Source organism: Bubalus kerabau, chromosome 21 (genome assembly GCF_029407905.1).
Source record: "Bubalus kerabau isolate K-KA32 ecotype Philippines breed swamp buffalo chromosome 21, PCC_UOA_SB_1v2, whole genome shotgun sequence".
NCBI classification, from domain to species: domain Eukaryota; kingdom Metazoa; phylum Chordata; class Mammalia; order Artiodactyla; family Bovidae; genus Bubalus; species Bubalus kerabau.
Window position 1 is genome coordinate 33,457,683 of NC_073644.1, and position 15,007 is coordinate 33,472,689.

Genomic DNA, 15,007 nt, shown 5'->3' on the forward strand with positions numbered 1-15,007 from the left:
AGCCGGGGCGGAGGGAGTCGGGGGCACCCCTGCCGCCCGCAGAAGTGGGGAGACCTTGGGAAGCTGCTCCGCCTCTGGAGTGTGGTCCGAGTCCCCGGGCCGAGCCCGGAGCGCAGCCCCGAGCCAACGCGGCCCCTGGGCTCACTGAATCCGCGGTGAGGGCCGCCGGGCGGGGAGCAGCCCCTGGCGGGGAACTTGCCGGGCGCCCACCTGAATTCTCCGCAGGGCTTACATGCCGGGCCGGAGGGCTCAGGAGGCCCCCAAACCTGGGAGCATCCCGGGACAAAGGGCCAGCCTTCCGGAAGTAGCCGGTGCGGCTGATGTGTGCCAGGTCGTGTGCGCGGGACCGCGGGTGCGACTAGCTTCGCAGCCTACTGCCTTGAGCTCATTTCTATACATCCCCAGCACAGTGGCGTTTGGACACAGCGGGCCGCACCTCGGAAAAGATTCCCGAGGAGTGCTACCTCCGGATCCCAGCCCTCCCCCCACTCCCCAGACAGTTCCCTGCAGAGAGGAGGACTGATGAGAGTGTGGTGTGTGTGTTTCACCGAGAAACGGGAGAGTGGGGTGTGTGTATGTGTGTGTGTGTTTCCCCGAGGAGCAGGAGGGGGCCCGCGAGGCAGTGACTTGCTCTAACTTGTTCACACCTGGCGCGGTTTCCCCCAAGCTCAGCGGCGGCGTCCAGGGCCTAGGAGGCGCGCGGAGGGCGAGACTGGTCGCTGGGGAGACACTGTCAACTCCCACTTTAGACGCCCATGCGGTCCAGAGACCGTCTTCCTTCCTTCCTCTTTTCTTCTTTTTTTTTTTTTTTAATTACAAATTGCCTCATGGGTTACTTTTGATGCGCAAGATTATAAACTGCCCTGAAAGCAAGACAGAGGGCCTGGTGTGTGTGTGTGGGGGGGGGGGGGGGGGGTTGTCGCAGGGGACTAGCAATTGAGTAGACCGTCGCAGCCCAAGTGCTGAGAATTCGGACTGAGATCCGAGGACGCACTTGAAGGGCTGCAAAGGCAGCCTCACCCGCGGGCCGGCCTGGGACTCGGAGTTGACCAGCGTGCTAGGGGGACACACTCGGGCTCCCCGAGGAGGAGCAAGTTAGAAGGCATTCCAAAATCCGGAGATGGCGGCCGCGGCTGTGCCTCCAAAGAAATGAGCCGAGGTCTTGGTGGGTCTGGGGGCGCTGCCCCCGGGCCTGGAGTCCTGGAGGCGGTGACAAGGACGTGCCCGGAGCCTGGGCGCTCCGTGGGCGGGCGTTTGGCTGGAAATGGGACAGTGTCTCCGATGGGAAAGCGGGACCCGGCGAGCTCTCTGGCTGCCTTTCCAGTTTCGGAGGTGCCCGCCCCCGCGCGCCGAAGGCAGCACAGCCCCGAGGGCGAACGAATGGCGGTTGGCAAACTTGGAACCAGAGCGCGCCCAGGATCCGAATTGCCGGAATCGTGGCGGCGGCGGGGGCGGCCGAGACCCAAGTTCACTTTTTTCCCGCCCACCGGCCCCAAGGGTCTTAGGGACTGGCGATGCCCGCTCCGACCAGGTGGAGCGCCTCGCCGTCGGGAGCTACGTTAGTTTGCTTCGAGGCAGGAGGGCGGTGGCCTGGGCGGGTGGGGAGGGGTCCCTGGGGTCTCGAGCGCCTCTCCCCCGCGTGTCCCCTCCCACCCGCCCCTCCCAGTCTTTCTGCCTTTGCTCCTTCCCCAGGCTGGCTGGACCGGCGCGGACTTGCCCCAGACCTACGGGGAGCGCCCCAGGTCTTTAATGACAGCTTAAAAGTGGCTGTTGGAAAAGTCGAAAGGGATGAGGCTGACGTGGGGCGTGTTTCGCTCCTTTGCAATAGTCGGAAAGAGAGCTGGGAGCCTTGCGGCTGGCCCCAGGCCCCCGCGCCTCGCCCCCAGCCAGTAGGTGGGGGAGCCGCCGCTGCCGCCAGCCCCATCCCGCTCCCAAGCCTCGCCCGCTGCGCCCTGGCCGCGGGCGCAGAGAGGGTGCGGGGCCTCGCCGTGCCTCCTCCACCCTGCTCATTAACCTGCCTGCTCCGCTCCGTTCCGGGCGGCCCCAGACACGGGCTTCTCGAAGCAGCATCCGCGGCCCGCCCGGTGCAGCCGCCTCCCCGAACCCCCGGCTCCGGGGGGCAATGAGGGGGCGGTGGAAGGGGCACTGCTCCTCGGGCATTACTTAGAGAAGCGAGACCGCCCCGCCCTCTCAGCCGGCCCTCCCTCGCTCCCGCCCGGGCCCGCGCGCCACTCAGCCAGAGGGTAAGTTGGGAGTGTTTCACCCCCATCGACAGCTCTCCCTCCCCTTCCTCCCCCCGCCTTCAAAGTTTTCTTCGGAGTGGGGAGAGGGGTGGGGGAGGAAGAGGGTCCAGCCAGCCTCGGTCCTTACGCGCTGCCTGTCTAACGTACCCCCGCCTCCCTACCCCTCCATCCCCCGCGCGCCGCTGCCCCTCCGGAGCCGCGCTCCGAACTGACAATTGGCGCGCGGCTCCTTTAAGAGCCCGGCTTTGCCTCCCGGTAGCTGAAGGTCATTAAACACAAAAGCTCTCAGCGCTGCGGTCCAATATAGCGCATGCGCCCTGCCCGAGGACTGGCAGAGAGACGGCAATATGGCGAGAATGCCTGGCAGCGGGGACTGTAACACCAGCGCGGGCGGCAGCGCCGCCGCCGCCGCCGCCGAGAACAATGGGGAGCGGGGCGAGGGCGAGCGCGGGGTGGGGGGCCGCGGCCGCCGCCACGGCCGCCCGCACTACTGCAGCGCGGGCGAGGAGGAGGAGGAAGACGAGGAGGAGGACGAGATCCAGGAGGTGCAGATAACGGGGGACGAGGAGGAGGAGGACGGAGGTGGGGGGCTGGAGGAGGACGAGGAGGAGGAGGAGGAGATGGGGCTGGACTGGGACGAGCCCCTAGAGCCCGAGGACTCGGCCGGGGAGGAGCTGGAGCCCGAGCCGGTCCATAGGATCAATATGGACCAGAGCGCCGCGCTGGAGCCCGAGGCGCCGCCGCGACTGTTGGCGCCCCGGGCCCGCGGCGGGCCGCCCGGGGCCGGCGCCGAGCTGGACCCCGACGTGCTGCAGCGCCCCGAGCGGGCCCGGCTGAGCGAGAACACCCGGCTGGCCACCCGCTACGCCGTGCGCATCTTCCGGGAATACCTGAGCGAGAAGGCGCAAAGCCCGGACTTCGAGACCATGGACAAGGGGGCGCTGTGCCGCGTGCTGCGCTCCTTCTACGCCGAGGCCCGCTCCAAGAGCGGCCAGCTCTACAGCAAGTCGTCGCTCATCAGCATCCGCAGCTCCCTCAACCGCTACCTCAACGAGCCCCCGTACTGCCGCACGCTCGACCTCACCAAGGACCCCGAGCTGCGCAGCGCCAACCTGACGCTGGCCGCGGTCATCCGCAAGCTCGAGGAGCAGGGCGCGGGGCCGGTGGTGCAGAAGCAAGCCATCACGCGCGCCGACCTGCGCAAGCTCTACACCTCCAGCGTCTTCAGCACCAACACGCCCTTCGGGCTGCTCAACAAGGTCTGGTTCGAGACGTGCATGTACTTCTGCACGCGCGGCCGCGAGAATCAGCGCGAGCTGGAGGAGGACTCCTTCGGGCTGGCCATGGACGAGGATGGCCGCAAGTTCGTCTACTTCAAGTCCCTCGGGCCCTACCACAAGTCGCGCTCTTCGTCGTGGAGCAAGAAGCGCGCCGAGAGCAGCGACGAGGAGAACTTGCCGCGCATGTACGAGACGGGCACCGAGTTCTGCCCCTATGCCAGCTTCGTAAAGTACTTGTCGAAGCGCAACCCCCTGTGCAAGGCGTTCTTCCAGCGGCCCCGGGACCACTGCAGCGAGGGCGATGTGACTTGGTACGAGAACAAAGCCATCGGCAAGAACTTGCTGGGCACCAGGATGCAGATGCTCTCCAAGGCGGCCAAACTCTCCAAGACCTACACCAACCACTGCATCGGCGCCGTCTCCATCGCCACGCTCAACAGCATCGCCGGCATCGGTACCAAACTGGGCTCGCCTGCCCCGCAGGGCTGCTACGCTGAGGCTCTGAACGGGGCGGCTCGCCACCACTCCCACCAGCCCCCCACCCATCCCTCCCACCACCACCGCCCCCAGCCGCCCTCGCTGGGGAACACCTATATCCTCCCCAGAGACAGCCAGGTCGGGCCCGACGTGAAATCGGAGGCTGCGCCCAAGCGCGCCCTGTACGAGTCGGTGTTCGGGTCGGGGGAGATGTGCGGCCCCTCTTCCCCTAAAAGACTTTGTATCCGCCCCTCGGAGCCTGTGGACGCGGTGGTAGTGGTTTCGGTGAAACACGACCCCCTGCCTCTTCTTCCGGAAGCCAATGGGCACAGAAGCAGCAATTCTCCCACAATAGTTTCACCTGCTATTGTTTCCCCCACCCAGGTAACCAAACCAAAGTCTGTGCATGAAGTGTTTCTCTGGTACCACTTGGAGACTAACTTGGTCTCACGCACGCCTGGGTTGGTGGGGGGCGGGGGAAGTTTTTCAAAGTAGCAGATAAGCTGAATCGGATTTGATTTCACTGTTAGAAGCTTAACTCTCTTGACGCTTTTCAGGAAAGTTTCCACCTAACCGTAAAGGCTGTTGACAGGGCCAGCTACCTAACACTCCCTGCTGCGCAGTAACGCTGAAAACTTAAGAGTTCACAGAACAAAAGGGTCGGCTCAACCCTCCATTGAATGTCTGGGTTTTAGACGGCAAAGCGTGCAGGAATACTGTGCCTCTAAATGAAGCAGTTACTTAAACTACCTTTGCATAAAGCAACCATTAAAATACTCTAGTACATATTCACACTAACTTATGAAGGTAGAAAAGCAGTTATAAATGATTATTTATAACTCAGACATGCCATTCCCACTTCCTGTAAGAGGCGGATTTTGGAGAGTGGTGGGTGAGTGCCAGTTTATACTGTGCCGTGTAGTTGAATGTAAAGCAGTTTGGGATGTCGTTTTCATCAGCTAAGTCACTTGTTGATGGTTTGGAAAGGTACTGTCTGTACTGCCACCAGTTTCCCGGTTGGAGCATGCTTTATGTGCTGGGCTGTGTGGGCACTGGAACTTTGCTCTTTCCTAGCGCCATGGAGCTGTTGGTCCTAGGGCGCAGTTAAGTGATGGCAAGATAGACAGTTGAGATAACAGCAGATTAGAATGGAAAGAAATCTGAAGTAAGCTAGCTCAGAAGTTGAGCCACCTCGGGTAAATCACTTTACCTCTCTGGGCTTCAGGATCCTTAACAAAGATAAGGGAGCTGTTTGAACATTAAAATTATTTAATTCTAAGTGGTTAGACTTCTGGGTTGAGATTAGAGGTTCAGTTGGATATTTGTCTTACTATTTTTCCTAGAAGAATATATTCATATTCTTTTAAAGCTAAGTTCATCTTTTGGATACTGTGCTGTAGGAGCCAAAAAGCAGAGGTCCTTGGGGACCCTCCTGTCTTTTTCAGACAGGAGTAGCCCCTGGGTTTTTACAGCTTGGCCCTGAGTTTGGGGGTGTAGGGCAGGCCTTTCAGGGCACAGATGTCAGGTACCTCTATGCTTTTTCCAAAGTGGAAATTCCAGTTCTGGATAAACTGACCCTTTCAGACTCTTACTGGCTAATCAGCAAGCCTCAAGGCCAACTGAGAAAGGGTATACTATAAACACCAGAGTTCTCTAAGATACAGGAGACCCGGAGGCTGTGTGTCTCTCTGTGCTTGTAGCGCGCAGTTTCTAAACAGAGGTGGTTTAGGGAGTTGGAAGGATGGAGACTTTGGATTTGCTTTTTCTTTGAAAGCAGAAATAAATGATCAGATTCTTCTGATAAAGTAAAACCCTTAAAATGTCCTGATTTCAAGTAGCACCTGATTAAGAGTTAAAAGCCTAAGAGAATTTATTAAAGTACCTATCTGCTTGAAATAACAGTGAAGCAGTTGGTCCCCTGGCATCTGTCTACTGATTTTTTGACTCTAGTGTCACATGGAATCCTGACTTAAGATCCGCAAAAGATGAGGGACCTTTGTTTTTGTTGGCTTGGTTTTGTTCTAAGAATTACAGCACTCCGCCACAGTCTTTTATTTTAACTGAGTGAGATCAGTCATTTCTATAAACCTGGACACTGATGCTTTTATTCTTGAGTCTCTTGTTAGGTAACTCCCAAGTTAAATATAGATTGGAGTGTCCATATGTCCATATGTTGGTTATGTTATCACTATGCCTTTCAAACAGTATCTTAGCTAAGTCCTTTGCAGTTAAAACACTACAAAAAGTTTCTTTGCTTTCGCTAATGTTAGAGTAAAAATTTTTTTCATCAGCATTAAGAAGTTTAAGGGAACTATTTAGTAACTTCTGTAGAATTCCCTTCAAAAGCCTGAGCATTCTAAGTATGAAATGCATGTTCAATGTAAGTACAAAGCTGATATTAAACTTTTTCCTCCTGTATTTACTCAAATCAGTATTGAGGTTCAGGGCATTTCCTGGGGTTTAATGACTGGCTGGGGTTGCTGGCCTAAGGCATCACTTTAGGTCGGCAGCTCCTTTGGCTGGTCATTAATCTGCAGGAAATACCCTGTGTACCTCGAGGTTCAGTCATTATTACTTAACTATAAAACATAGGCTGTCTAACTTTAGGCAGGCTAGATCTTATCAAGTGGAGTCACACTGAATTCCACTAAGGACTGCTTGATGACCAGTGACTCCCTGTTTGAGTCTTGCATCGTATCTGAAGTTTCTCAGCAAATGAAGAGCCTGTTACTGTAAATGCATTTACTCTTTTACTTCTTGAGGGTGTTCATAAGTGTATTACTTATGGGACTGGTTGACAAATGAATGCACGTAAGGATTAATGAAGATTATGGAATTTGTGATTCTTTGACTCATGTGAAGTTCCTGGCTTTATTTAATTTTGAAGGGGGTGGAGGCTTGGTGGTTGTGATGGTTACCTTAACTGATTGACTCTTTAATCTCTTGAATGTCTGTGTTCAAAGTAAGAGATGGTCTTAGTTCTCTCCCCTCCTCCACCCCAAGGCTGTTGTGTCTAAGATGATCTCCTTACTGGTACAACTTCCTAACTCCCAGATGATTACATGGTACATATTTAAAGGCTTAGCGCGTCTCCTATTCAGCCTCTTCATAGCTGTTCTCTTTGCATGAAAATGTGGCATTTTTCTTGCCTCTTCAACACTTGGCAGCATTTGTAAACTTGTGAGAAAGGTGTCCTCAGTTGAAGTTTCTTGACCCTAACCCAGATTACCTCCAGAAATACTTTTAAGGAATTCTGTAAGTAGGAAACCTATCAGTGGCGAGATTCTGGGGTTGGTGGTACACGTCCAGTGTTTTCTGTTTCATTGACTTCACTAGGGACCAGAGTCTGTCCTTCAAATTTCCAAGCTGAAAATTAGAGCAGCTTCCCCGTGGGACACACCCAGTGGTTCATGACCTTGCCTTTGAAGAAGCTGGATGCTGACAGCACTTGGAAATCCAGTCTTCATTCAGGTTCTGTCATGCAGGAAGAGAGAAGGAATATTCGTTCTAACTACTTACGTGAAAAAAAACATGCATTTTACGTGTCATTGAAATAATTGCCAAAGTCCTGTTTTGTTTTGGAGACTAGGCAGGCGGGATACTCTTTTTTTTTTGTCTTAAAGGTGAACTCAAACTTCTGTAAATGTGAAAGGTACGTTCATGCTCAGTCATGTCCAACTCTTTGCAACCCCACGGACTGTAGCCTGCCAGGTTCCTCTGTCCATGGGATTATCCCGGTAAGAATTCTGGAGTGGGTTGCTATTTCCTCTTCCAGGAGAGGATCTTCCTGACCCAGGGATCAAACCCACGTCTCCTGCATTGCAAAGAGGGTTCTTGACCACTGAGCCATCTGGCAAGCTCCTCAGTTGAGACAGAAGGGTGTTTAACAGTTACGTCAACGGTGGGTTATCTGGAGCGGTTAGGATTAACCACCTTGTGTAAAATGGATGTTTTCCTGATTTTTAATAATACTTTGTGGCTGTATTCTTTTTTCTCATGCAGGAATGTTTGCTCTCCTTTATAGAAAGTTCAAATTGGTAAAGGAACTAAGTGGCATTAGCCTAAGTAATGGAAGTTTCTTCGTTCTTTTAGGAAACAATTACTGAACACCTACTATTTTGGCTTTGGTACCAGAAATCCTTATAAATTAATCATTTTCCACTTGGCAAGTAGTCTCACTGGCAAGATTTTGGCCTCATTAAATATTAAAGGAGATTAAAATAAAGACAGTTAAAAGGTAAAACACTCAATGTTTTGAAAGTCTGTTTTTGCAAGTCATTTGGGAAAGAAATCTGTAATTTTACTCTTTTGTATTAATATTGCCATGAGTACTCAGGTGTGTTGTTTTAAATTGATACAAACCCACATATATATCATGGGCAGCTTACTCCAGTATTCCTGCCTGGAAAATCACATGGACAGAGGAGCCTGGCAGGCTATAGTCTATGGGGCCACAAAGAGTCAGACACGACGAGCGACTGAGTGTGCGTGCATGCACACACGTCAGCTCACTATCAAATCTAATCCAGAAAAGGGAGAAAAACTATTTGCTGCCAAAGGGAAAAGTGGATGCCAGTCATCTAAATGTAAATCTTAGGATCACCTTGATTTAAAATCTGGCTCCCCTGACAAATGTTACGTAAAAGGCCATCCTTTCATCACTGTAGACAGATTTCAAGCAAGAAGCGTTTCTTCAAATGGGACTGCATGTTGTATATGAGACCTCTTACATTTTCACCTTGATTTAGGCCAAAGCTCCATTTCAGTGATTTATGAAAAGTTCACTTTCGAGTTATCATTTGGTGTCTGCATCACCATTTCAAAAGAAAGTTGATACAGAAGTTGCTCTGTGGTTACCTGTGTTGAAAATCTTAGGACCAGACATATAGACTAGGTATCTAGAACTTTTCTTTTTTTTTCTTTAAACTTCTCTTTGATCATTCAGTCATTCACTGCATCGTACCAATTAGTTAGGATGCCATTTGAAAGACTTCTCTGGAGAATTTTTTTTGCTGCCCCCACCCCCATACCCTGAGGGATGTGGGATCTTAGTTCTGTGAACAGGGAGCAAATCTGCGCTCCCTGCATTGGAAACGCAGAGTCTTAACCACCAGACTGCCAGGGAAGTCCTCCTTTGGAGAATTTAGATACGGGGTAGAGAGGTGGGAAGTGATGAAGTTAAATTGCCTCTGATAAACGGAAATGAAAGAAAGAAAACATAGCTTTAGAATTTGAAACATTGTGCTGATGTTTTTATTTAATACTAGTGGTTTTCTAAAGATGCTGACTTCCACTCAGCCATTGTTACCTGAACCTCTTGCTACCTGCTAAGGGTTGCCAAGAGGAGTGGATTCAGAGGAAGGGCTTTCAAGCTGAAGTGACTCTGCTTGATGCGCGAACATTGCGGGAGAAACAGATGAACTCGTAAAGTTGTAGGCCCTCTGGGTTTCCAGAGTTGCGAAAGTTCCTCTTTGTCTATTCTCCTTCGAGAAGAGAATGAGCTGCTTATGGTCTAGAAATAAGTAGGCGTTTTAACTTTTTGAGATGTCTCACTAGAGCAGGGGGCTATGGGCTGAAGCTGAACCTGCATGTGGGGTTTACCTGGCACCCATGACTATATGAACTAGACGGTAGACCCCATTGAATCCCCTTGGGCTACTGGAGGCCCAACCTAATTAGATGTGTTTTAGGTTTTCAGTAATTCTGCTTGGCTTTCTGTTCAACACTTTCTTTACAGTCAGACTTTATTCCTTTTGGCTTATGTGTTAACAATCTGATGAAACCTTTTCTTTTTCCCCTAAAAAAAGATCCTTTTGTATCTGACAGCAAACTCTCTCTTAGAGACTGAGACTGATTATCTTTTTTATTATATCCTAAATTTGTCCCAGTCTTGGGTCACAGAAACAAATGGGTGTGGGTGACGTCTTCCAGGATTGGAAGGCCAGAGTGTCTGAGCTTTAATTGGAGGTCTTGTCACAGCAGTTTGCTCTTGTGCTGCTTTGCAGACCCCAGTGGCAACTTCCTTTTTCTGGAAACCCACTGCTTTCTGAGATTTGTGATTCGTGTTTAGCAGCTGGAAGCAGTTCAGCTTCCGTGGGCCTTCCAGGCAATGAGTTTGGTAATATGGGTGAGGAGGGTACAATGAGGTCCCCAAGGTGTGAAGGCAGGGGTGGTGTAAGCATCTCCTATGTCTAGTCCTTTTCTGCAATCCTCAGAAACTGGGGAGACTTTGAGGAGAGCCCTGGGCACCTGCCAGCCCCTCTCAGTTTTTCCCCCATCAACAGCCCCATCTCCACCCAAGTATAGACTTTGAAAATCATCTTTGTAAGGCAAGCCTTCCTGGAAATATCTAGACTCCTTCACTCCCTGGATTACTGCTTTCTGATGGTCACCTGGCCATGAACCCTGGCAGACAGGTGGTTTGATTTGATCTGTAAGGAAAGAAAGTGGACTCGAAAGTGTTAGTCGCTCAGTTGTGTCCGATTCATTGTGACCCCCATGGACTGTAGCCGTCCATGGAGTTGTCCAGGCAAGAATACTGGAGTGAGTGGCCATTCCCTTCTCCAGGGGATCTTCCCAACCCAGGGATTGAACCCAGGTCTCCCCCATTGCATTCTTTACCACCTGAGCCACCAGGGAAGCTCTAGGCACATACAGAAGGAGGCAAAAATACGCTACCTGCAAAGGGTTGACAGATTTATGAGACCATCCGGCTGTAGGCTTCTGGGAAGAAAGGAGAGGAATTCGGAAAGGAATGTGGGAGAATGGCAGAGATAAGTGTTGCTTCCTTTGTGAATAATTCGGTTCCCAAATGTCAAGACTAGTTTGGAAGCTTATAATTTTCGATTTCTAGTTTTATTTTGTGTCCCCCATCCAGCTTAATTCACCTAGTTCAGTCCAGGCTCTCACCATGCATCTCCATCCCTCCTCTCTTTACACAAGACAAAGGAAACTATGATTTATAGCGCTGGGTCCCACGTGGGCTCTTGAGCTTGTGGATTAGTTCTGATACCTAAACTTGCTGTGGTTTTTTGGCATGTAGTTTTTAAGGAAGTTACAGACGTTGAGTTGGTTCACCATCCTGGCTTCTTTGCCGTTCTGGGTGGACAGTTGGACCAGATCGAGGCAGGAGTGAAGGGAGGAGGCGTGAGGCTGCAAGGCTGTCATGTCACTGGGCTGCAGTCCAGACACAACCGTGATTCCCTCCTTGCAGAGTCGGATGTCAACTGTCTCAACCTCTGACTGACTCTGTAGTCAGGAAGTGGAGTGTAATCATTAGTATTAATAATAACCAAGATGAACCGAGGGCTTTAAACTAGCCCCCCCGACCGGCAGCCTCTGCATCACTTGGGAGTAGTGGGCTACTTGGTCTAATTTAATCTTCACATAGTCCTTCAAGGAGTTGTGGTTATTATTTCCACTTTACAAAGGAGGAATCCAAGGTTAATAGATGCTGACTTAATTCCCTGAAGGTCTAAAAACTGGTTAGTGACTATGCTGGGATTTGAATCCAGGACTGTCAGATTCCGGAGTCTGCTTTTAAAATCCATGGGCTGTTGATTCCACAACCCTTAGCTGTTCATATAAAATAATCCAGTAAAGAGAAGATGATATAACATTAGATTCATATCACGGCCTTAGGTGCTTTGCTAGAGCAACGTAAGAACTTATTAAAATACAGCAAAAAAAAAAAAAGGGAACACAGAGTATTTCCACTTACCATGCTTCCATTTGGCTGCATGTGGTCCCAGCCTCTGCCGAATCTGGGGACAGTATCAGCCATACTCTTTGAGACGCCCCATCACAGAGCATGTTAAGAGCAGACTCTGGGGCCAGACTGCCAGCGATAAATCTCAGCTCTGCCCAGAACCAGCCTGCGCTTTGGTTCCCTCCTGAATCACATGGGGACAGTGGTCATCCTCACCTCCATCAGTGTTAAACGAATTACTGTTTGAAAATTGCTTAACTCTGGAGCGTTTGATGAACACATGAAAAACGGCTGATCTTGCTGATGAAGTCCCAGCCTCAGTCTTGAGTGTTTCTCTTGTGAATAGCTCATCCAGATGCTGCACAGGCCCTGCTGCCTCCTGGGGCGTCCGTTGCCGCAGGCCAGTAGCACACCCTCTGGTCTCCTAGGAGGTGGGCGATCCCCGGAAGCTTCTGGCACTGTGGCTCTCCCAGACCCCCTCCCTCTCACTCACCTCCAGCTGTCCATCCAGGTGTCCTTCACACCAAAGCCGTTTTTTTCCTCCCCTCTACTTTTCTTTGAGATTCTACACTTTTCTTCTGAGTTTGTTCTGCAGACCCTTCCCATTGCTAGAGGGGGTAGGAGGTACCCTCTGGAGGCGAAATTGCTGCCCAGACTCCAGGGGATTTACAAAAGTTGGCTTAGATGGAAATCTAAGCTTTTCACAAGAGGGTAAATTTTATTTGGAATGGTTTGGGATTAGGGGAAGCAGTCATAATACATAGTCTTAAAACGTTATAAAGGTTGTTTTGACAATAACTTTCATAAATTTTAATTCCAGTATTTTAGAAGTAGGGCCTGTATTTGCCTACATCTTCTTTATATTGTTGTGTTTCCCTCCCGGCGTAAGTGGATTATCATTTTCTAATTCTTTGGTCTTGGAGACTATATAAAATCAATCGAAATTTTACTTAAAGTTGATGTGTACTAGTACTAACACATGTTTTGAATAGACTGCAGAATCAGGGTAATTGCTTGGTGTTCAGATGCAGCATTTCTGACCAATTAGTGATCTCTTCTGCCTTGTTTTAATTTGACAGAGTGAGCGCTGTTATAAAATAAGAAAGGATCTCTGTGATGATACAGGATCTGTTACCTCTAGTTTGCTCTTCAAATAATCACAGTATTGTAGTCCCAATAGTATAAGTTTGTGGGTTTTAGAGTTATATTAATTATTAATAACTTTAATACTTCCATTAATTTCATTAAGCCAGCTCATCTAGAGTGTTGGTTTCTATCTTGTGACTTTTTCCTGACAAAATTATATATAAATAGACTTTAGCTATTTTCTTTCCATCTTGAACAAATATTTCACTGTTTTTTACTCCAGAAAAACATGAGAGACTGGCAGTGTATTTATTTTTCAGTGGGAAACATGTTGCTGCAGAAACACGGGGACCTAAATAAAAGTGTAACAAGAATATTAGAAAATGGATTATGCTAGCTTCATTTTCTTTTCTTCTCAACATGATGTTCCATCACACATTGCCTTTTTTTAAAACTAATAGTAGGGTGTTCATAGTGCTGGTGATTTCACTAGTTTCAGGATTATTTTTTAAGGAGGAGGGATGGTGAATTTCCAGGTATGTCTCTCAAGTTTATTTTTTTTTTTAAACTTACAAAAAGGATCGTGGAATCCTAAGTCCTTTTTGTGCATTTAACTACTATCTCGAGTGATGGATTTTAGAACCATCCCTTGGGTTGTGAGTGGTGATCTAGGAAAAGTCAAGATGTTATACAAAATAACTCTGAAAGTAGGATTCATTTATTGAGCACTTACTGTGTGCAAGGACAGGAATTTGAAGGTAAAAAATAACTTAGACATAGTTAAAGGAAGACGCTGGAGAAGTGACAGTGGGAATACCTACAGTGTAAACTGCAGTAGGCAAGTCAGGAGGGGGACCTGATGGAGGGGAGGGACTTGGCCCAGCTATTGGCTGTTCACCAGTAAAGCCTGGGGAGTAAACAGCGTGTGTATTGCTTTCTAAGGAATGGGACCAAAGGTGGCCTGACCAAGACTAAACATTTAAACCTTAAAAGTGTGTGAGGAGAAAAATGTAAATTCTCAGAAGAAATAAAATCTTGCCTTGTCAAAATGTAAGCCTTCTCATTGCTGTGACCTTTTGTGGGAAAGCCTTAGTTCATGGCTGTCTTAGCTGTCCCAGCATGAAGTAGGCTGCCACGTCTGAGGTACCTAAGAATAGTGCTTTACAGGTTGCAAAGAGCTTTTTAATATGTGATTTCATTCTAAGGAAGCTCTGCAGGGCCCTTCCTAGTGTCAGTTACTGGGTTGGGTAGACTGTGGGGACACAGATAAACTCCTTGTCTTGGGACGACTCAGCTTTGTGGAGGAGGCAGATAAGTGACCCAACGTGTGATAAGTCCTGTGATATCTCGAGTGATGGATTTTAGAACCACTCTTTGGGATGTGAGTGGTGATCTAGGCAGAGTCAAGATGTTATACAAAAAAACATGAAGGGGAAGGGTAGGAGCTGGAATTATACCCATCCTCCAGATGAGGAAAACTGACCCTTAGAGAGGTTAGGCAGTTTCTCAAGTTCACCTCGTTCCCGAGGAGTTAAGTTCCAAGTCTAGGTTTGGGCCCTTTTACAGTGCTACTTTTGGGGCTGTCATGTATAGCTGAAGGTTGTTTTGTTTTGTTTGTGTTTTTTAGCTACACCTCATGGCTTGCAGGATCTTAGTTCCCTGACCAGGGATTGAACCTGTGCCTTTGGCAGTGAGAGCACAGAGTCCTAACCGCTGGACTACCAGGGAATTCCTTAGCTGAAGTTATAAAAGCATTGCTGTCAGGCACTGAAGAAAGAAAAAAAAAAGTACACTGAAGCACAAGTATGTGGATGGATGTGTCTTTTAAAAACTGAAAGAGTCTTAATGTGATTTTCGTGCTTTTGGTGTTTTAGGACAGTCCAAAAGAACATTCTGGATCAGGGTGAAGTAGAATGGTCCAGCAGTGCTCCAGATGTCAGTGGCTGACAGCTCCAGCCAGACTGACTGGGGGGGATCTTTCCTCACAGTGAAGCCCAGCTCCTGAAGTCCCCCCTCCTGCAGTGGTTGAGGACTGACCCCCACGGAGAGCTGTATAGTTCTGTCTTTTCCCACTTGAGCCAAAGCACTTAATTAAAAGAAAGAGTGTATACAGTTCTGATGCAGTTATGACTAGTAAAAAGAGCCAATAAAAATGACAATAAAGTGCCTGACAAATAGAAAATGTTTAATAATGCTGAGGTACTTTATGGGGC

The 15,007-nt window shown here is 49.6% G+C and overlaps 1 protein-coding gene across 3 annotated transcripts in view; it reads left to right on the top strand.

Annotated features, from left to right (window-relative positions):
* Positions 1–1,905: 1,905 nt before the first annotated feature.
* The window catches only part of KCTD1 (potassium channel tetramerization domain containing 1), a 104,262-nt gene continuing 91,160 nt past the window's right edge, over positions 1,906–15,007 (top strand). Inside the window, exon 1 of one of the 3 annotated variants that reach the window (XM_055558942.1) lies at positions 1,906–2,243. Coding sequence is in view for 1 of the 3 variants with exons in the window: in XM_055558941.1 (XP_055414916.1) it covers positions 2,591–4,384 (1,794 nt within the window). In the remaining 2 variants the exon portion in view is untranslated. Of the gene's footprint in view, positions 2,244–2,590; positions 4,385–15,007 lie in introns of those variants that run through there. The other 2 variants (XM_055558943.1, XM_055558941.1) reach the window with 2 other exon arrangements.